Below are 23154 nucleotides of genomic sequence, written 5' to 3'. Positions count from 1 at the left end.
TCCTAGGATGCAAAGAGTCCTTCCCCAAACCGAAAGTATTCCGGGTGAACACAGAACACAAACAGACATTTACGCTTTGAAGAACTTGGCGTTATTATACAATCAGTATAATTATGCAGTCACTACGTCAGAATACTACAAATTACTATTGTTACAGTAATTGGATATTATACAGCTTTTATTTTTTCAATTTATTGTTAGTTTTAATTACATGATTCTGGGTGTTGTCAGCACATTTATAAAATGGAAAAACTGATCCCTCCCAGCAGGTCCTCAGCAAGAGCAGCCATAAGCTTTAGCTTTGTGTTTCAAGCAGGCCCCACAGACACCAAACCCAGGTCCAGGATTTACCGCGCCCGAAGCTAGGCCGGACGCCCGAGCCCTGAGGCTCCACAATCGAGCCCCCACGCTACCTGTCCAGGCCCCGGCCCGCCACGGCCTCTCCGCCCCGCTCCCGGCCCCGCCTCGCTTCGGCGCACGCGCCCGGCGGCGACTCGTGGCTGCCGGAAGTGGCGCGCGCCAGGGGCGGTGCTGCGGGCCGCGTGGCGCGGGAATGGAGGGACAGCCAGAGAGCCCGGCCGTGGAGCCGGGCGGGCAGCGGGAGGTGGTGGAGCAGCTGGAGAACCCGGGTTTGGGGCCGGGCGGGCAGCGGGAGGTGGTGGAGCAGCTGGAGAACCCGGGTTTAGGGCCGGGCGGGCAGCGGGAGATGATGGAGCAGTTGGAGAATCCGGCTTTGGGGCCGGGCGGGCAGCAGGAGGTGGTGGAGCAGCTGGAGAACCCGGCTTTGGGGCCGGGCGGGCAGCGGGAAGTGGTGGAGCAGCTGGAAGACTCGGCCGTGGGCCGGGGCGGGCAGCAAGAGGTGGTGGAACAGCTGGACAGCCTGACCGTGGAGCCGGGAGGGCAGCGAGAGCTAGTGGAGGAGCTGGAGAGCCTGGCCGTGGGGCCTGGCGAGAAGCGGGAGGTGGTGGAGCAGCTGGAGGACCTGGCCATGGAGCCGGGAGGGCAGCTGGGGAATCCGGCTTTGGGGCCGGGTGGGCAGCGGGAGGTAGTGGAGCAGCTGGAGAACCTGGCCGTGGAGCCGGGAGGGCAGCGAGAGGTGATGGGGCAGCTGGAGGACCCGGCAGTGGAGCTGGGCGGGCAGCTGGAGAACCTGGCAGTGGAGCCGGGCGGGCAGCGGGAGGTGGTGGAACAATTGGAGAACCTGGCCGTGGAGCCGGCCGGGCAGCGGGAGGTGGTGGAACAATTGGAGAACCTGGCCGTGGAGCCGGCCGGGCAGCTGGGGAGCCCGACTTTGGAGCCGGGCGGGCAGCGAGAGGTGGTGGAGGAGATGGAGAGCCTGGCCGTGGGGCCGGACGGGCAGCGAGAGGTGGTGGAGGAGATGGAGAGCCTGGCCGTGGAGCTGGGTGGGCAGCTGGAGAACCTGGCTGAGGAGCCGGTCGGGCAGCGGGAAATGGTGGAGGAGATGGAGTGCCTGGCTGAGGAGCCAGGCGGCCAGCGGGAAGTGGTGGAACAGCTGGAGAGCCTGGCCGTGGAGCCGGGAGGGCAGCTGGAAGTGGTGGAGAAGCTGGAGAGCCTGGCCGTGGAGCCGGGAGAGCAGCTGGAAGTGGTGGAGGAGCTGGAGAGCCTGGCCGTGGAGCCGGGCGGGCAGCGGGCGGCTGCCCAGGAGATGGTGCGGAGCCCTGCGGAAGGCGGCGGGGAAGCCCAGGCCCCTCTGCCCCCAGCCGCGGGACCGCGCCGCTCGCCGCCGCCCGCCTGGCCCCGCTCTCCCGCTGCCGCCGTGACCTCGTCAGACTCGGACAGGTGGGTTCAGCCCGGCGCTCCCCCGGGTCGCCCCTTGCTCGCCGAGGCCTCGGGCCGCGACGCGGGCCGCTGGCGCTGTGGCTGAGCGCCCGAGGGCCCGGTGTGCCTGCCCGCCGCCCCCCCCCGGCCGGGTGTTTGACTCTCTGGAGGTTGCTCCTTCCCATCAAAGGTGTAATTTTCAGTTACATTTTGCCAGGAGTCTGTTGAAATAGGTCTCCAGACCAGTGCTGTAAAGGTGTAGGATTTAACGAAAGCATGAGTGTTCTGGTTGTGGCCTGGAGAGCGCGGGCCACCCCACCGGCTTGAGGTGGTCCTCACAAAATGCACCTGCGGCTCTTGGGGCAGGACACCCGCGGTGTTACTGCTGAAAAACCTCAATGTAGGACTCAAGTGGGGAGTCTCCTCACCGTACCACGTCCTCTGATGTTGCATCTCAGTGGAAAAGCTCATTCTCTATTTAATTTTCTTTTTTAATGGTTCTATCTTCTACTTGCTGCATCTGCACTTTGTTGTTCAGTGTAGTTGGTGAAAGGTGACTGGTTAAATGTGGGCTCTGTTGCAGTGCTAGAAGTCTGCACACTTCGGTTGTTGCAGTAAGTCTTGTATTTTTTATTTGGCTGGTGCAGCAGGATGGCCATGTGCTGCTTTTGACTAGAGGAAGCTAAAATGAAATCTAAGAATCTCCTCTTAAAGATAGAAAGCTTCATTAACAGATAATTGATTCAGGTTTGACTTCAGAAGTACTTCTGTTGGTTTAAAGTTTTTCTCGAATATCATGAAGTGATATCATGAAGTGACGGAGAGTGAAACTCCTGACTTCCAGGGGCTTCACCTGTGTCTAGTGTGTTTTACTTCCAAAACCTGTTGTGCTGATGAACCCTAAAGATGAAATTTTCATAACTTATCTGGCTTGCATGTATCTCAGTCTTTGTTTTGTTTTTTTTCTTTAACTTCCTCCACTGATCAGTCTTCTACTCTGTTTTTGTGTTTTTTTTTTTTTTTTTTGTCTGCTTATTTTGATGTTGTTCCAAGAAGTCTATACTGGACCTTTTCAAAAGGTTTATTTGGAAAGGTGCTCTTATTTCTTGTCATTACTATTAGCATTTGTTGGAATAAAGAAAGGAGCAATAGAAAGCCATCCATTTAGTTGGGAATGAGACTGGTATTACAGGGATCTAGAGTGGAGCGGGTTTTTTTTTTTTTTTCCTCAGGTAAGAAAGGTTATTTTGCAAAAGTTTGCTCATCTCGGTGTATTTTTTGTGTAAGGTTTCTGTTGTGTTTCTGCTGTTACTAGGATCAATTGCTCCACATTTTTTTCTTCCACCAGCCCTTGAAGAACTTGGACTTCTGCTAAAATGAACGTGTAGGCATGAATAAGGACTGGTTTCTTACTCCACTCTTTACTTGAAATATTAAGAGTCTAGGACAATAAGCATCTCTTACCCATGTGGCAATGAGAAATCCTGAATTACTCTGTGAATATATACCGGGGGATTTGGACAGGACACGAATTACAAAACTAATAAATTTTTTTTACAAAAATACGATTTTTTTCCCCCCCCTTCATTGTGCAAGATGCATTGCTTGGAATAAGTATTGTCTTAACGTAGCATTATGCTAAGTTAAGACAATACTTATTATAACTCCCATGTTATTGTAACTCCTGTGTTTGTTTTTTTAATTCAGTGATTCGGATTCAGATAGTTCATCATCTACACTCTTCTCTTCATCTTCATCTTCATCTTCAGCAGTATCTGATGAAGATTATCATCCAAATGAGAAGGATAATAGATCTTACTGTCCTAGGACAAAGGATGAGTTACCTATTGAGGTAAGTACAATGTGTTAATTTTTAAACTCTTTCCTACTAACCCAACTCAAAATTTTATTTTAAGTCAGTTCTCCTGTGTCAAGGTGGAGATAAAATCAGAATAGTAAAAGAGAAACTCCAAGGCTGAGCTAGACACAGTTTAGTAGGTAAAGTAAAAGCCACCCACACAAGCAAAGCAAACCCAGAAATCAATTTACCACTTTCCATGGGCAGGCAGGTGTTCTGCCATCCCCAGCAAAGCTGGCCTCCATGTGTGACTGTTGCTTGGGCATACAAACAACATCACTGGAAATGTCCCTCATTCTCCTTTTTCACCCAGCTTTCTATGCTGGGCATGATGTTATGTGGTATGGAATGTTCCTTTGGTCTGTGCAAGTCACCTGTGCTGGCTGTGCCCCTCCCAACTCCTTTTGCACCTCCTCACTGATGGGGTGGCATGAGAGGCAGAAAAGGCCTTGGCTCTGTGTAAGCCCTGCTCAGCAATAATAAAAACATCTGTATATTGTTAGCAATGTTTTCAGCACAGATCCAAAACACAACCCCATTACAACCACTGTGAAGAAAATTGACTTTTTGCAGTGAAACCCCCCACAGTTAATAACATAGAAAGTCATGGTTTTTGGGTATATGTATTGAGGAGTGTTAGTGAAACTGTTTCAGAAATCTCTTGCTTTGAAACAAGGATTGGCAGATACTGTATATAGTGTGGGGGAAGGTACTATTTTGAGATACAGGATCAGAATTTTACCTTCCTGCTTGTCTTTGGCCTTTCAATTCTCTTACTAAAGTGACTCAGTTAAATCTTAGCAGTGAACTTGATTTAATGCTGGAAAAATCACTGGCTGGTAGAAGGGTGTGGTGTTTTTATCTGAATTCATGTTTGCATTTAATGGTCCAGCATTTGGAAAAGTCCTGGCCTATTTGATCTTTGCATTGCTCACCAAGCATTTGCCAAACACTTTAGAGTGAAGATTATCAGGTGAGGTCTTGATAAACCAGGATAAGATTCTTCTGTTTGTGTGGGATTTTATTTCTAGTTGTGGTCTTTAAAAGTGCAGTTCAGTGCTGTGATTTGAACTCATACCATTCACAGGGTGTTGAATTTGAAGATACGCTTACTCTCATTGCCTTGTATCTCATAAAGTCTTTGCTGAATTCATAGCAGCATAGTATATACATAGAAATCTTAGTTTATGGGTAAATTGGAGGTAGATGATGAACTTGGTTTTAATCAGTCTTTGATAGTAGGTTTTGTTCCTTATATGGGCAAAAGCCTAATTTGAATATTGTGTAGTACTCATGTTTGTATCTGAAGTTTGGCTTTTTGTGTTCTCTCTGATGTCTAGTACCAAATGCAACTTCAGCTAAAAGTAATTCTCTTTGTATAGGTTATCGTGATGTTTACATCTTCGATAATGATCCAAGTCATGATGTAAATGGACAGACTCTATTTTGATAAATCAGATTATACGCATTTGGTGTTTTTTATGCTATATTGCCTCTTGCTGTGTACGTTTTCCTTCTACCATGCATTGAATGTTGTTGCAAGTGGTCTTATTTTTTGATTTCTGATTGTTTAATTATTGTGTTGTACATTGAGCTTGGATGAAATGACTGTCAGTTGTTGGCTTTCTCCATTTAAATAAAACTGGCTTCTGCTGTAGTTGTGATGGAAATATGTAGAGTAGTGTCTCTGTAGGAGAGACTGCCTCAAAAGTGGTGGTCCCCCAAGATAAGTTCATTTAGGATGATTCTGAAAGAGGCAAATCAAACAAAATTTTTGAAAAATAAATCTTAAAAATGCCAGGGGATTTTTCCAAGCTGTCAAGTTTCTGCAGTGACAAAGTGGTAAGTGCCTTTGTGTGATACTATATTCTAAACATTGACTTGATGTTTGCAGAAATTGCCTCCTGTTGAAGACTTATCAATAATTCTTCCAGATAATGTTGAACTGAAGCTTTTTGGGACAGTTTCCAGTGTCATTGAGCAGCTAGGTAGGCATGATATGTTTGCTTTGTTTTTAATTACTATAATTTCTGTATATCTCTGCATGAATTGTGTTCTTAGCTGTTCCTTTAAAGTGTCAGTCCTGCAGTGTCCTATTTCTGGGGGTAGCAGGTTGCTGAATTGGAATTCTAACTAACAGATGACGTTTATTTTGAATTACCTTTTATTTGGCTTATATGCATGTGTTTCTGTGTGACTTCCCTGTTTAATTTTTTTAATTCAAACCCCTTTTTTTCTACAGTGTATTTTTTTTTATGTTGATACTGCCCACAGTTAGTGTATTTAAGAGTTTTAAGAAAATCTTCATGTCGTAGGTGCTATTTTGAATTAATCCTGAATATATAGGAGCTGTATAACTGTAAGCACAAGTGCAGTACAATGCAGTCTCACGTGCTTGCTTGTTAATAGATGAGGACAGGAAAAAGACTTGTTTCTTCAACCGTGCAATTTGATTTATTTATATCTTTATTCATTCCACTTCTGGCACCTTGAGCAAATTAAAGCTGCCCATTGTCAGCAGTCAGAGGATGGTGTGACTAACATGATTTATGGGTGGAGGGTAGGCTTAATGGGATTGAGATACAGAATGGATGTAAGTTTAACTGCAGGCATAGAGATTTAGGGATCTTTTCGGATCTGTGTGGGACCTCAGTGTTTGATAAATTAAATCAAAGTTTTGCTGAAGCTCATATTACTAAAATGTCCACAGTATATTTCTATTTAAGATATTTCAAGTGTTCTGCTTGAACTGCATTCCAAGCAGTTTGCTTATGAAAATTAGATATTAAGTTCAATATTGAAGTAAAAATATTTAAGCTGAATGTAATAAAAAAGAAAGTATGTAACTTTTGCTCTTAATTTTTCTTTTAAAATACTTCAGGTAATAGAGGCAATTCCTCTACATTATTTCATTGTGAGATTTAATTTCATTCATTTGCAGGAAGCTGGGAGGAGAGTGTGGAAAGTAGTAATCTGGTTCTTTTCCACTTTGCCCTTTCTTGCTTATTGATAATGATGGGGACTTCAAGAAGGCTGCCTTCAGCTAAAGTGGTAGTTTGAAAACAAGTTTTAAAAACGTGTTGAATCATACTTGCTATTATTCTTACTTTTGGTTTAAAATGTGAAGCTATAAACAAAACTGTTTTAAAGACTGCAGTTTTGAAAACCATCCTTAATTCCAATCCTCACTGGTGAGTATAATATTTTCAAATACCAGTTTACTGGTAGGTGAATTCTTCAGGTTGCATCCTACTTTATGTAATGTACATGTATAAAGTGTTGAATTAGATTTGCTGGCGGAAGTTAGAAAACAAGCTAATAATCATAATGAAATAAACCCATATGAATGGTGTAAGCCTCCAGGACATCTGTGATTATTTTCTTGGTTTAACTACCTTGCTTTATTAATTTCCTTTCTCCACATTTTAGGTTCTTTTCAGTTCTTCTGAAAACCGGCATCAATTTCAGTTTGTGGCTATATTAGGGATGTCAGCTAATTGGGGATTTTTTTTTTTTTGAACAAAATTGATACCTCTGTATACCAGGTTTGTGTCTAGTCTGAGGGGAGTTGATTTCTCATTTGGAAGCCACCAATATTATTCTGACAGAACAGTCAGTATTCTTTTTCTGTCCCTTTGATGTCCCTCAGAATCTCTGCTGTTCTCTGTAGCAAGCTTCCAAGTTCATCAGTGTGCAGTGAGTGAGTGATACTTCTGAGTGGATGTTTCATCCTGTGAGGTAAATTTGAGGCTAGAACAGTGTAGTACTTTCTGTGAACTTCTGCTCAGCGTATCAGAATTGAACAAAACTTGTGCTGTGTTTTGCTTCAAGGTACTTAAAGAGAAGAGAAAAAAATCACTGTGTGGGTTGGGACCTGGAAAGTAAACAGCTTTGGTGTACTTGAGAAACTTTCCCTGAGGCTGTACTTTAGGCCCTGCAAGAGCAGAAGCAGATAATTTAGGATGGGTTGGGGTAGGGAAAGCTGGAAGTCAAACAGGCTGGAGGTGGTAATGTTTCTCCTAAGTTTCATGGGACTGGTGCATTTTACATTTTCAGAGTATATTTTCCTCAGCCTACTGCAGGCTGGGAGCTATGTGTGGTGAATCAAGTTGAGAACATTATCTGAGAGGTTTTGGTGTGTTGTTTTTGTGTAGGGTTTTTTTTTTTTTTTTGTGTGGATGTTTGGGGGTTTTTGTCTAGTTTTTTTTTTGTTCTTTTTTGCTAAGGTATATTTCTCATGAGGTTTAAACAACACATTGGGTACTTTCGCTGTACATTTTATCTTAAAGGTAGGCACAAAAGAAATTGATTTCACAAATTCTCTTGAAATTCAGTGAACAGTTAAGCCTGTGGAATTGTCATTTCCTTGTTTGGCATGTTAAGTTTTTTGCAGGTTGCAGTAACCTTTAGTTTGGTGACATGAAAGTCCTTTTACGTAAGTTTAGGAGTGATGATCTTGAGCATTTTTTGGAGTCTGAGTGACACTGTCTACTTGAGTGACTTTATTTGCTGATGGACAGGCATTGAGAGTGCTTAGTTGCAGCATTCTGTTGTTTTACAGGTAGAGAAGTTCAATCGTCATTAGGCACAAATATTGTATGAGACTTCTATGGCATTAAATTGCCAAATGTCTTAACAGTTGGGTTTATGCATTTATAAACACTGTCAGTTGCTACTGTGACTGAACTGCCAGAAAGCTTTTGTGTTCTGGTGTGATTCTTTGGACTCTCTCTCTTTACCCCAGAGAACAATAATTCTGTAAGCAGTATAAGCATTGGAGACGGGGTATGGTATTCTAAGTACTTTTGCTCGTGTGCAAGAATATTTGGTTGCAGCTCTACAAACTGAAGTAGACAAGTAATGGTATGGTTTGTCAAGTTTTACTGCAGTTAACTATATGCTGTTGAAAAATAAAGTTCTAATTTATTTTTTATTTCTGTTTTAGTAATAATTGAATCACTGAAAGGCCTACCTCCAGTAAATGAGGAAAGCATAATTTTTAAAGAAGATCGGCAAGCAGTAGGAAAGGTGAGTGTAAAATAAAAACTTGTTATTCTAATATAAAATTGGGAGTATTCTTTAGTGCTCCAGAAAGAGGAGTTGAAGTCTACTAAATGAAAGATAATGCTTCCTTTTCTCTGTGCCTTTGACTCTTGGTATATTCATCTTTTTTTAATCTCAAGAATTCCTAACCTGGAATTAATTGCATCCTTGCAGAATTACAGTATCTGGTGAGTTTCCAGTGTTTGAGAGGGCTTGTGGAGAGGAAGAGATAGTTTTCAGATGTATGATGTCTTGGAATAACAGGCTGTGTGTTTTTTTACTGCCAGATAGGGGCAGGGGTTAGAGTGAAGTTTTACAAAAAATGGGGAATATTTTCTTCTATGCTTTGCTGTTCTTATTTAAGGCCAGTGAAGAATGTTTGCTGAGAGGGTTGTTGTACTGAATCTTCCGTTTTCTGTAGAAGATAAGCCATCATCCACTGTGGTTACTACTGATATATCTCTAAATGCTAGATGTGAGTTGAACAAACAGCCTGAATTGCAGATGTTCTGTAAAACATGGCAGAATTCTCTGCTCTCCATGGAATTGGGGAACAAGAAGTAACTGTTGTAAAGACGTCTTGTTAAGATGAACTTGGAGGAAAAAATGATCAGGAGATTGTTTCAAGCGTTATGAGACTTGAGAGCATAACAGACACAGAAAAACAGAGATTTGACGAAAGGAAGGATTACTAAGGACGTGAGAACTTACTGTTCCACATCATAAAAAACAGAAGCTGGGGAAATTCACTGTCAAACAAAATTCGGTAATAATAAAAGTGTGAAAGGAACTTCTATTTGATGCTGCATTTTGAAAATAATTGGACTTCCTAAATATCGGTCTACAATGAAATTAGCTACTACTAACCTACTTGTAGTTTACTAAAACATTTTAATTTTATTTCTTTCAGATATTTGAGATATTTGGTCCTGTTTCACATCCTTTTTATGTGATAAGATTTAACAGCTCTGAGCATATCAAAGAGAAAGGTATTAATGTGCAAGATAGCATGTATTTTGCTCCATCAGTAGAGGACTTCACCCAGTATATATTTGCAGAAAAACTAAAACAGTGAGTGTGATTTATCTTCTAATTGGGTTATAATGTTTTTATATAGCTAAAAATGTTGGGTTAAAGTTGAGTCTTCAGTGAGAAACTCGAGTATTAAGCTTAACACTTTATATTTCTTTGAGATATTCTCAACTGTGTTGTAATAACAAGACTGTACTATTTTGCCTTTGAGAAAAATGAAGAGTAGCTTTAAACTGCAAGCCTTTAGAGTGCAGTAATTACTAAAATTCAGCTTATTCTACTTAATATACTAAGCTTATTTTTTTTAAGCTGCTGTTAACTAAAATACCACAACCAGAAAAGTTCATTGATACTTCCTTCATACCCTCTGGCACACATATTCATGAGTATAAAAAAGTTTTTAAAGATGAACTCTCCAGATTTTGTTGTTTTTTAGATTCCTGTATAGTTCCAGAACTGATAATAAACTTGTTTGCATTCTGAACAAGTTTGTATTAATTTACTATTTTTACTTCATATTATAAGGCTGGAATTGAAATGTAATTATCAATAAATCTATTTCACAATTGGAGGATAACAATTCTAGATAAAAATTACCCTCTAAATTTTCAAGAGAGGGGGGAATTTGAGTGACATTGTAGTATGGTGTTCAGAAACTTCTCAGCAGTGTTTGTGTATCCTAGTCTTACTGAGGAAAGTAGCATGCATAAATAGGACTTGATGCCGTTTAGAGGAAACTGTACTCAAAGATACAGACTAAGAAATAAAACATAATAAATGACAGCTAGATATTATTGTTTTAATTATTGATGAGCAATCATCTGAAATAACTATAGGTTAGATATCTTTTGTCATACAAGTGACTTAGTTTCTGTTTATTAGGATTAGTTCTCAGGGGTTGGTTAATTGTCTACATTCATTACAGCTGTGCCAGTATTCATACTGAATAGTTCTTTTCTTTAGTCAGACCTGCAGGAGTCTTTTTTTTTAACTTCCTCATTTCTGTGCAAGCAACAAGCATATTTTCTTCCCTTCAGTGAGGACCAAAATAGATCGCTTTCTTGCTCTGATGCTTGTTTGTTTTTCTGCAGCATTTTGATGCCAGCTGGTCTTTGATTTGAGCTATTAAACTTTGTTGCTTAGCACAGTAAAGTGCACAGACTCTAATCATCTGCTTGCTGCATCAATAACCGTGTGCTGTACTCAGCATCTGAGATGGGAGAGTTGTGTTTTGCTTTGTTTCATGCTTTGGAAATAGTTTGGGAAACCATTTTTCTTTTGGTAGTACTTGATTGTCATAGGCAGTAAAAACCTGAAACCTGGGTAAGATACTTGAGACTTCCATGGCTTATCAGCACAGCTGAACAGTGCTTCAGACATTTTCTTGTCTTGATTAGGATGAGTAGTGTGACTTAAGTTACAGTATACTAAAACAGTAATTTATTTCTGGGTTTTGTCAGTCCAATTACTTAAGCTTGTGTGAAGCATTTGGTGCTATTGATTGAAGCTGCCTTTTCACTAAATAGTTTTCATTAAAAACGGATGTAGAATTTCTGATTGCTGCATTGTGCTGTAATGCTGTATGATGACGCTTCAATGCTGTAAGAATGTGACATGAATAGTAGAAAAGTCAGGCTTTGGTCAGTGATCCACTAGAAGACTTTAGCGCCTTAGTAGATGGCAAATTTGATAACCAGTAATTTTTATTTTCTGCTTTTTCTTAGTTTGACTGTGTGCAGACCAGATTGTGGAGGCTTAAAGTTTCAAAACTGTGATGGTTCCTTGAAAAGGAAAGGAATCAAGATTAAAATCTGAAAGAAACACTGAGTTTGAAGCTTTTTCTGAAATCTGAAATGCAATCTGCTTGCATTGTACAAAGTTGCAGTGCTATGAATAAGCCTTACACTTTATAGAAAAATAAGTGAAAGTGTAGTGTAAAACTTTCTGAATGCTAAATAATTTGTTGCTAAAGATAGGCTTGTGTTGTATTGCCTGAAACCCACTTCTAAAAAGCTCATGTATTTTCATGATTCCTCTGAGTTACCTTTTGTTAAACTTCAAGGTCTTACAGTATGTAACTTCACAAGTCAAAAGAATTACTGTATTGCTCTTTGCAGAAGATATTAAATACCTCAGAGCATGAAAAGCAGTTTTTGTTTGCTGTAATGAGGAAGGCTGCTTTGGGACAGTGAGATAAGCTGCCTGACCTTGAATGGTTTAAAGTCTGCAGTTAGTGATGTTATATATTGCTGAATGACCGTAGGTCTTGGTAATTCTTGTGAGCTCTGGTATTTCTGTCAGGCATGTGTTGCTCAAAAATAACAAGATGAAAGGAAGAAACAGTTCAGTTTGTGATAATAAAATAAGTTTTCTGCAGCTGAGAAATAACATACAGAGTCCTTATGTTCCCCCCGTAATGTTTTCTTCTCATTGAACTTTAAAATGTCTCCCTTGCCTTTGTTTTTACTCATGAGCTCAAAAGGACATGTGGAGGCTGAGCTTCAGTTTTATACTTAGGGATTGAGGCACAAGGTACCTCCAGATGACTTGCCAGTGCTCTCATGGGTGTGACTGAGCACCTCTGAAGTACAGTCTGCTGATGGTTATGTAGTTTTTTGTAGTTACTGCTACTTGGTTGTTGCTGACTTGATGAATACATAAAAAACTCTTGGTTATTAGAGCAATGACTGAAGGCATTTTACACTGAACACATAGATGTTTTTAGCTGTGTGGTTCCATTTTGCGAGTGAAAATTTTCAGTATTGCACTGTTTATACAGTTTTTCTACATAGAAAAGGATTGTACCTTGGCATTTCAGACCAAAATACATAAAATTTGAGAGCAGCATGGAAAAAACCTTCAGCAGACTACTGACAGTGTAATTTAAATATGTTTCACAAATTCTTTGCTAATCAAAGAAATCATTTGATCTTTAGTGAAGGACTTCACAGTGGGTTAAATAAATTAGACTAATCCAAATTTATTTTGGTGCTTGTCAGGCAAGACAATTGAATTTTTGTGTTTTTAAATGTCTTTTGGCTTACAATTTAATGTTATGTTTACAAAACTAGGTTTCACCTTTTATTTTTATCTAGCTAACACTGTCTTAAGATTGTAAGCCAAGCATTGAGTCTTTTGGTTCTGAATTTACTTTGCTGTAGTTATACTGAAAGCCTGTGTCCCACTGAGTGAGTTCATGTGTCCTACTGAGAGAATAGGTTCTTTTTAACTGAAGATACATGTTCTGAAACCAGGAGAATAAGAATGCTTGTGATTGTAGTCAACAGTTAGCATTAGAAAGTTGCAGTGAGCTACCTCAGTTCAGGTTTAAAGCAATTAAGGTTCAAAAGGGTTTGTTTAGAGAATATTGGCTAAAACTTAGTGTTAGGATGTTTGACTGAAATGTTCAGTCATCACTTGAAGTGGGAAGATTTTTCAAGAGTAGTGCAGCCCTGAGTTGACCTTTGTGTTACTGTTTTCTTATAAACAATATTAAAAACCAAGTAACTCTTTGAAAACAGGAAGCTCCTGTTCTGGGAGACCTGATACCTTATAGAGGGTGCTAGCCTTCCTTTATCTGGATTTTCTAATTTGTGTTTTGTCTTCTTTGTTTTTTTCTCTTTCAGGGAAAAAGGTTCAGATGCGTCTTGGAAGAATGACCAAGAACCACCACCTGAAGTAACTCTAGAGGGTTTTTTTTGGTTTTTTTTTTTTTGGTTTTTTTTTTTTTTTTTTTTGCGGTTTTTTGTTTTTACACAAGTCATGAGTGGAAAATACTCTGTGCAGAGCAAGTAATTTGCAAGGTTGTCTTTTTATGGAGGCAAGACTTGAATGCTCTCTTCATCGAAAGAAAGGGTCATAGATCTTGGAGAGGTCTCATAGTGAGTGTAGAGAGTACTACTTGTCTCTGCTTGCTTTGCACTTGGCAAAAATGTGTATATTCGGTTCCTCTAGTCCTTCAAGAACATATTTGACAGCCTGAATGTTTAACTTTGGGTAGCAGTGCTTTTACCTTCCCTAATAATTTTGCTTCTGCTAGGGAATTTTTGTCCCTGTCATTCTTTCACTCCAGCTTTGTCTTCAGCTGGCCACAAGCTTAGTATTCTGCAAAGTATTTGGACTTTTAAGCTGTCTGCTCTTCAAAATTAACTTGACATCTCTGTTGCATTCTTTAAATCGCTTCATAGTAAGCTTACTGTACAGTTTGCTGTTATAAAACAAGAGTTCCATGAGTGGACAGGGGTTTCTTCCATAAAAAAGGCCGTCATACAGGGTCATGTAGAATTAGGAGCTCCTTGTGACCATTGACATTGTTTGCTGTAGGATCTCTAAATAGTTCTTCAATGACTTTCTGTCAGTGGTCCTTAACTCCACTCTAGCTATACATTTTGTGAGTATTCAATAAGAATCACAAGGCTGGTAGTTTTATTGGGTTGTTTTACATCACAACAGTTGAGTCACTTTTCCTTGCAATTTCTACTTTAAACATATACAAAGTAGCTGAAATTCCTAGAAGCCTTGTGTCTACCATAGTATTCTAAAGAGATCTGTCTGCTTGTTTTGAATCTTCCAAATGCTTGCCTTTTTAGCATAATTCTATGCTATGTAATATATGCTTCTCACTCTATAATTTGGTAGGAAAGGTGTGTTTTGTGGGATTTGGGATTTTTTTGGTAGGGGATAGTGGTATTTGTTTGGTTTTGTTTCTCCAGTGTTCTAACTGATTTTTAGGATGGAACAAAATAGACTATTTCAGTTGGAAGGAACCTACACCAGTCAAGGCTGACAAGTTCAGGGCTGATGCTGAAGCATAAGCTGAAGGGTGTTGTGAAAAGCATTGTCCAAATGCTTCTTAAATACTGACAGGCTTAGGGTGTCAGCCACCTCTTTAAGAACTCTCTTGCAGTGTTTGGCAACCCTCTCAGTAAATAATTTCTTTGCTATTTTCAGTCTGTACCTCCCTGCTACAGCTTTGGACCTTCCTACTCATCCTATTACTGCATACCATGTAGAAGAGATCAGTACCTCTCTCTCCCTCAGGAAGCTGTAGAGAGCAATGAGGTTGCCTCTCAGCCTCCTTTCCACCAAATGAGGCAAGTCCAGGGTCCTTAGCTGCTCTTCACAGGACATACTTTCCAGTGCTGTCCTGTGCTGTCACCAGCTTTGTTTCCTTCCTCTGGATGCAGCCAAGGACTTAGACATTCTTGATGTGTGGGGCCCAGAACTGCAGACACTACTCAGGGTGAGGCCCCCCAAGGCTGAATGCAGTGGGACCTGCAGTGAGTCACCTCTGTTGTCTGCTCATGCTGTGCTTGATGTACCCCAGGATGGGGTTTTGCCCTCTGGGTTCCAGGGCACACCCTGCTGACCCACACTGAGCTGCAGCTGACCAGCACCCCCAGATCCCTCTTGGCAGGGTGGCTCTCCAGCCATTCCTCTCCCAGTTTAGACTTAGCCTCATGTTACTTCATCCTACGTGTGCAGTATTTGGACTCATTAGATTTCATCCCATTAATCATTGCCCAGGGCCTCAATCCACCTAGATCCTTCTGCAAGGCCTCCTGTCCCTCAAGAGAGTTGATGGCAATTTGGTATCAGCAGACTTGCTCATGCAGCTTCTAAGTACTGCATCCAGATCATAGATAAATACATTAAACTGAACTGGCCCTGGAGCTGAGCCCTGAGGAACTCTGCCCTTCAGGCAGTTCGTCACCCATTGCACCATGAACCTGCTCATCCACTGCTGGATAATTTGTCCAGAAGGATGCTGTTAGGGACAGTATTACATTTTTCATTCACAGTCCTTATCCCAGGATGGTTGTTCTGGCTTGAAGGAGAGATATTGCGACATGATCTTTCCTGGGCTCAAAGATAGGTCCTGTAAGGATGTATCAGTCTGTCAACTTGGAATGTTGCTTTTTCCACAGTAGTAAGTGAGGATGATGCATTTTGAAATACAGTTTTTGTTTCCCGTAAATGAAGCAGAGCTTCATGTGTGGTGTTAACTTCTCTCAGAGAATGCTTGTCTGTCAGTTCTGACTGTAAATTGCCTTCCTTTCTTGTAGAGACATAATCTCACAGAGAATCATAATCTGAGAATTACAAGTGTTGTATAAGAATTGGACTGTAGGTATGTTATCCATAGAGCTTTGAATGACTCTACTTAGAGACTTCTGGTTAGTCTTAACTTGCTTTCATTTAGCAGTTTTCTCATGGTGATTATACCAAATGGGTTTATTGGCTAATTTTGAGCTCTTCTGTTCTTCAGTCATGCTTTAAAAGCTGTTCAGGAGATAAGCTTGTTGATATGCAGTTTGAGTTTGTAGGAACCCATGAAATTTTATTGGCCAAGTACAGTCAGTCAAATCTGCAGATAGAGATTCATTGCCTTTTCCAAAGTTTGGTTTTTTTCCTTAAAGATTTTCCTTAATTTAAATTTGCTGTACCTTGCTGTAGGAAGGAACAAAGGAAGCTTGAAAAAAGTCAGTGATAACAAGGGTGGGCACTCTTCTGACTGTGTGCTCTGTTTGGGAAAAACCCCATATCTAACATCTTGTAATTCTCAATTAGAATAATCTTCGGTTAGTTTTAGCAGTTAAGAGTTTATATCATGCTATCCCAAGCTGTGACAGTTGATGAACTGATAGAAAGTAGCTTTTGTTGTGAAGGTAATAGCTGCTGATAGGGGTGCAGATCAAATTTTATGCTACTGATGCTTGAAATTGTCTCTTAGGGGCAGACCCTTTTAGAGACCTCAGATTGCAGCTGATTTCTTGCCAGACCCTGTAAGCTGTAGTAAGCTGTGTGCAGTTGTTGGAGTGACTTCTTTTTGTGATAGTGTGAAGCTTCATTTTTGTATGAAGGTTAAATTAATCCATGGTAGGCTTTTCTTACTTGCTGCTTTTAGTTATATCCTTTTTGGCAGGCTCTTAACTGGCCCAGCTTATTTGTGGAGTCACTAATACAATCTCTCCTAGCTTTGACTTCGGGGTCAGAGGATGACAAAATGTGATCTGTATGCTGCAAGGCAAGCAGTAGCAGATAACCGCAGTTTTTCTGTGGGGTGACTTCTGTGGGATGTTACATGGAAATTAGGTAGCAGTAAAAGGTGTTCATTATTTGCTCAAATAATTTGAGCATAATTTGTTCAAATTGCTGTTCGTATTTCTGCACTACTGGAGTATGGTGTACTGAAATTCTTAGAAAAAACAGGAGTTAGTGAAAGATTTTACTTCATGATATACATCATCTTGCTGTAGTTCTTACAGCTTTTCTGAATATGTCATCTAGTTATGTAGTAGAAGAAATAGTTGTATTCAGAATTAAATTTTACAAGACTTTTTAAGCACTGTTTTGGTGCAGGGTTTTTGAGATCCATGCTCCATGTTTTATGTGATAGAAGTAAGCAGCATCGCCCCTACTTTCAGAACTGGGAATGGGGATAGGAACAAATCTTACCCCTTTTAAGTTGTAAGAGCTCTTTTTCAAGGAACTAATTAATGCTTATAGATTTCTTCTCAGTCCCTGATAAGTCATCCTCAGTTATGTAAGTTAGGATTCAAAAGGTAGCAAAACCTTGTGTAACAAGAAGAAAATGTTGCAGGGATGTTGAATCTGTTGTAAATGACAACATTCCTCAAAGCTGAAAATTTATTTGGAGTAACATTGCTACTTTAAATTCAAGAGGAAGTGTTATTAAATATACTGCAGAAAATTCCAGTGTAGTGACAGTTTTAGAGATTTTTTAATTTAGTTGTAATGCTGAATTATGTATTAGTTGCCAAGTTAATTTTTATTTATTTTAAAAATTATTTTCTCAGTTCATTTTATCTGCAGTTAATCTTTGAAAGCATTTTCCTGGCAGCTCCTTTTCAGCTAGCTCCTTTTCTTTTCTTACTAACATCTAGGCAATCAAACATTTGTGTTCAGCACTGGAGTGTTGCTCTTTTCAGGAAAATTAGAAAGGATAACTGAGTCATGCATCAATTGTGTTATGATAAATTTTTGGAGTGTGAACTTTTTTCTTGTGCTAAGAAGGTAACTGGTTTTTTTTTTTTTTTTTTTTAACCAGGTTTTGGATTTCAGTGATGATGAAGAAGAAAGAGAGGCAAAACAGAAGAAAAAGAAACCTCAAAGTCAGGGAAGGAAGAAAGTCCGATCAGAAACACTTCCACCAAGTGAGTGAATGCTTTTGTCTGTTAATCTAATTTTGGGATGCCCATTTATAACTTATCTTAGTGATTGAGTTTTTCTACAGTTAACAGTTTCTGTACTTTTTTAACTTATATTTGAGTTTGTGGCTGCAGTCCATGTTTATTATTTTAGAACTAAAATTAAGTTTTATTCTATTGAAATGGAAGCCCTGTGGAAGGGAAGTGGTATAGCAGCAGAGCAGTTGTCAGAGAAAAGTCAAAGGCTCTAGATCAGTGTTGCTTGACACACAGTGAGGATTCTGAACATATGCCACCATTTGGATGGGGTTCAGCTAAAGCCTTTGAGTGCTGGGAGAAGACAGAGGAAGGCTGTGTGCAGTTTTTGGAAATCCACCTCTTTGCAATCAGAGGAGGAGATACAGGTCTGAGATGGAGAATTTACTCCTCTGTCTAAAAGGAAGATCATCTCACCCATGACATAAAGATACTCTTCTAAATAACTCTTACTTTTGTAGCCTGCTGAGAACCTTTCTGTTTACCTAATGCAGTCATTAGATGAACAAAGCTGTGTATAGATTTTCATAATATGAATAGCCTTCTTTACTCTCCTTTCTCCTGCTGTTGTATCTGTTCCAGGTGCTTGCTTGCAGCTGTACTCTGTTTACCATAATCAAATTTTCTCATCCCTCATGCCTCTCTATTGACAAAACTTTGATTTTTGATTGCCATTTTGGTTGAATAATGCATATTGCATTCCTCTTTTTCTGTTCTCACTGGTCTGCTTTGGGTGCATGCTTTTTATACCTCTCCCTTTAAATATGACTCTCATCCCTTACCCTCTTCTGCTGCTTGCTTACCAGATTGCTTCAGCTATCTGCTGCATGGTGCTTCCCCCACTGAATTTTTCAGACAGACTCCTGTGACTTTGCTGCTCTTCCTTTTAATATGCATTGTGCTCTGCTGAAACCCTTTTCTCTTGATCTGGGAGATCAGTAGCTGTCCTTTAATACTTTTTGTGCAGTACAATCCTCCCTTGTATCAATCAAATAAAGCCACAATCTTTCTTGGACTGGCTTTTGCCCTGTGGTTTTGACAGGGCTTTTTTTCCCTTAAGAGATGGATCTGAATTGTGCTGCACTTTCTCTTCTGTACTGATGGGATTTTTTTTCTGTTAATCCAGCACATATGTGTTTTCCACCACATCCTGGTCTGCCAGCTTAATGCAGACCTGCCTTTGCCTTGGGTTTGTTGAGGGTGTTACTGGATGTTACTGTTACTGTGGCCGTTCCATAACTGAGAACACAGCAGGAGAAACTGCTGCACTCTGTCAAGGAAGACAGGTTTTGACTTGCTGTGGGATTTTGTAAATAGTATGGCACAGATTGAAGTTGTGTGCAGTTTGTTTTGGCTCTAGAATTCAACAGCAACGGTATGTCACAAACTGAGGCACAAAGCTGGTCTCAGGTGAAGACTTACATGAGTGTATTAAAATTGTGCCTTGTTGCAGTATTTGATTAAAGAGCAAAAATACTTATTCAAGTACTTTACTTCAGTGCTTCCAAGGGGCCTGCTTTCACAAAAGCAATCTTAACTCCTAGTCCCTTGTGAAAATGAGTAGAAGTTCTGGTATCCAACTGCCTTTCCAGAGTTAAAAACATTTTCACCTTTCAAAAGCTATGTAGTCTAGTGCCAAGGATGAGGTTCACCCAGGTTTTTAAACTTCAGTGATTTCATGCGGTGTTATATCCCTGAGTACCTTGTTGCTTCCAGCCATAAAATCCTTCTGAGGGCTTAGGTTTTGCAGCTTTTTGAGTATCTTAACAGCCCTTTGGAGCATTTTTAGTATTTCAGTGCTTTTCATTTTATAGTCCTAATTGCATTAAAATTTCTATGATATTTGTATAAAGGGGCAGTATATTTGTTTTGAACATTAAATGTATGCTTAGAGTGAGTTGCATAAGGAAGAATTTGTCTTAGAAAGATGAATGCTGAAAGATAATTGGCTAGAGGTAGAGACTGTTCTTTTTCTGATAAAGTAAGTTAATTTTATTATTGTGAGCTTGAATAATTTCTTGTGTCTTGTATCTATTCTGTAATACCAAATTGGGATTGAAAGCTGGATACCCCTTCAGTGTAACGCAGTGTTGATTTATCTTTATTTTTAAAATGTGTTGTTCTAAAATATTGGTTTAAAAGCTTCCAAAATACTCAAAATCTGTGTGTTTCTGAGATCCATTTATACAAATGGAAAGTCTGGAGAGAAAGAAGATGAAATTTCTTTTTTAAAGACTGAGTTTGCAACTCTCGGGATCATTCTTTTTACATTACTTCTATCAATCAAGATTTGTTACTAAACAGTAGATTTGCTGCTGTTTTTTTATTCTTTATGTATTAGTTGCCAGTATTATTTGTTGATAAGATTGCTTTACAAATTTCATTGACTTCAGCTTGAAATATTTGGGAAGACTAAACCTGATCTTTGCAAAATAATATTACAGCTGTGTGTGTGTGGGGTTCTTATATTTGTTTATTCTTTAGGTGGGAATAAAGAACTTCATCACTCAGTGCAACAGCCTGCTTCAAGTTTCTCAAGGGGATACCATGGCAGAGGGTTCTCCAGGGGTCTGTTTCCTCCTCCATCAGGCCCTCGAGGGTTTTTCAGACCACACGTAAGACCACCACCACTATACTTCTCAGACTGGAGGATGCACCAGGAACCACCAGTGTTCCCACCACCTCACAGAAGAGAAAATCCAATGATGCAACAGTATGGCTTTCCTCCTCCAGACTTTGGTTATGTCAGTGATTGGCACCAATTCCACCCTCCACCTTCAAATATGAATATGATGTGGCCAGGCCCAAACATGTACAATTCATCCTACTCATTTCTGCCACCACCACCTCCGCCACCGCCGCCACCACCTCCCCCTCCAGGCAGCCATCCTCCTCAGTATAGGCCTTACTGAGATTCCATACAGGTCCCTGTAGAGCACTGCAGTTTACAGGGGAATGCAGCTTGCCAGGACTGCATTCCCTTATTCTGGAGATGCTTTCTTTTCCTGCAGCAGTAGAACAAGTGCGGAGCTTTGTGGGACATCTGTAGGAAATTATTTTTTTCTGTGTATGTTTTCTGTTTCCAAAAAGAAATTTATATTATAAAAGTAACTGAATATTAAGTAATAGTTTATTTTTATATCTGCTATTTTAAGATGATAAATAAAAGCCTTTTGGAGATTGGTATGTAGTGGTGGAAATCTGTTTTGTAATAAATGTAAGAGTTTATATAACTACTGTTAAGTTCCAATGAGGGTATTTCACATAGATGATATCATTATATTTTTAGAATGATGGTGTATTGCTGTGCTAAAACATTTTTCTCAATTTCTGCAAATTTTGAAACCTACATGGGAACTGAAAATCTGACATCTAAATTTTGAGGTAGGTTTTTCACTATATATAAGGCATAAACCGCTATCCAGCTTTCAATGCTTTACTAATTTCATATTAACTAAAAGACTACATCTGGATGGTTCTTTATTTTATTACAAATATCTGGAATACCTAGATCTGAGTTTGGACCAGTGGCTGACTTGCTGTGTCACATTGTGTTCTGCAGTGAGTAGAAGATCAACCTGTTCATGGGATGCTTTGTATTTATTTTAGAATCTAAAACCAGCATCATTTCTCTAGCTTGGCTCTAGCTTCTCTGGCTCCTAATGCAGAGATGCTCATAAATACCTACTGGAGTGTGCAGTCAGCCTTTCTAGGAAGAAGTCATCAGGTCTGTCGGAGAGAAAACCATTTCAGAACTCCCTTGTTTAAATTTGTAAATGCAGATGGCACTAGATTGCTGCTTGATTATCGTCTAAACTGTCTATTCTGAAATTATGAGGTTCATCAATTCTCCCAGCTTGTTTCTTGGAGGGAGGTGAAGTTATCAACCAAGGATCACTTGGAAGAACCTCCACCTGTCCAAAGAGCTGGTCCTACAATTGCAATTTCTACAATTACAATTCCTAGTTTCTATGGAAGTGATTCTTGCCTGATTAGGAAGGAGGACCTTACAATGCATCAATAGTTTTTAAACAGGAGGGAAAAGTACCTGTGGGACAGTCATCTTAAGGATTATTTTTTAACTGAAGTCATTACTAGTTGTGGTGATTTTTGAATGTTTACCTGTACAGTCACCTTGAACTGATAAGTGTGCAGTATGTATTTCTATTCTCGAACTCATTTTGACCTTACTACTTTAAATATCTAAAGTCCAAGTAAGCTGTGCAGGTGTTGTTTAGACTTTAATTCCCAATAGCTTTAAGAATGAAGCAAAATTTTAATGCAGAGAGGAAGGGACCACCTTGTCTGAGATGGTGCAACTCAGAACTACAATTTAATTTCAGACTTGAGAGTTTGCTATAATATATTTAAGTAACAATATTCTTTGATATATCTAAAATTACTGTTTCATTGGTGTGCAGCTGAAAAGGTTATATAGATGCTTGTTTATGGCAAGCTAAGGTTAAGGTACTTTACAGTGGCAGCACATAGTTCAGAAGAGCAGCCTTCCAGACATTCATGTTTAACTTGGTTCTTGCAGATTATTTTTTTGGTAGTAAAAGAAATGCCCAGTTCTAGTTCATTGTAAATGTCTGTTTCAGGGCAAAGGAGAAGGGGCTGCATTTCTGGCTATTTCAGCAGTTACTCGGATATGACCGTTCCCAGTGATAAAGGATGGTACAGTGATAGAGATGTTACAAGAGAAGTATCAAACATAAAATTATTTTCAAGTCAATTATGTAGTAAAGAGAAAGAAACTGTCAACATCACACTTGGACTTGGGATGCCAATGGCTTGCTGTATGTCCCTGGCACAGACATCATCAGCCTTAAGATCCAAAGGGGCAGTTGAAGAGTTAACACCAAGAACAGGAGTCAGGTACTTGAAAGTGGAGGTACAACAGTCTTAATTATTTCTGCAATTGCAGCTGGTGTTTTTTTATGTATAGTAATGTTCACTTTTTTCTGCAATAATTAGATCTGTACTAATAATTCTTTGATTAGGATGTTAAGATTTCTCTTAAATGAAGATCTCCTTCCCCATAACAATATTTTTGCATGTAGCAGAGCCTAGTATAAAGCTGGGTTACGGAATGTAGTTTGATAAATATGCTGCAATCTAAGGCATTTTACTAATTCTTGGTTGTTAACTGCAATGCTGTTTTTGTGTGCACTTGCCTGATTGCTGGGCTTTGGGCTGTGATTGGTCAAATGTAAGTATTTTCTAGTAGAGAAA

The 23154-nt window shown here is 39.9% G+C and overlaps 1 protein-coding gene across 5 annotated transcripts; it reads left to right on the top strand.

Moving 5' to 3' along the window:
• The first annotated feature begins 661 nt into the window (after positions 1-661).
• NAF1 (nuclear assembly factor 1 ribonucleoprotein) lies at positions 662-21105 on the top strand. 5 transcript variants are annotated; one of them, XM_059844476.1, is made up of 9 exons: positions 707-1150; positions 1253-1800; positions 3487-3631; positions 5532-5625; positions 8583-8665; positions 9591-9751; positions 13339-13390; positions 17784-17889; positions 20404-21105. In XM_059844476.1, the coding sequence occupies exons 1-9, from the start codon at positions 707-709 to the stop codon at positions 20829-20831; spliced, it is 2061 nt and encodes a 686-aa protein (XP_059700459.1). In that variant the 3' UTR covers positions 20832-21105. The 5 variants fall into 5 exon arrangements, with proteins under 5 accessions (XP_059700457.1, XP_059700459.1, XP_059700454.1 ...); XM_059844471.1 differs by having other exon boundaries at positions 1202-1800; XM_059844473.1 differs by having other exon boundaries at positions 707-1201.
• Positions 21106-23154: the final 2049 nt, after the last annotated feature.

Source organism: Haemorhous mexicanus, chromosome 4 (assembly GCF_027477595.1).
Source record: "Haemorhous mexicanus isolate bHaeMex1 chromosome 4, bHaeMex1.pri, whole genome shotgun sequence".
Classification (NCBI taxonomy): Eukaryota; Metazoa; Chordata; class Aves; order Passeriformes; family Fringillidae; genus Haemorhous; species Haemorhous mexicanus.
This window is presented reverse-complemented; position numbering and strand designations above follow the sequence as displayed.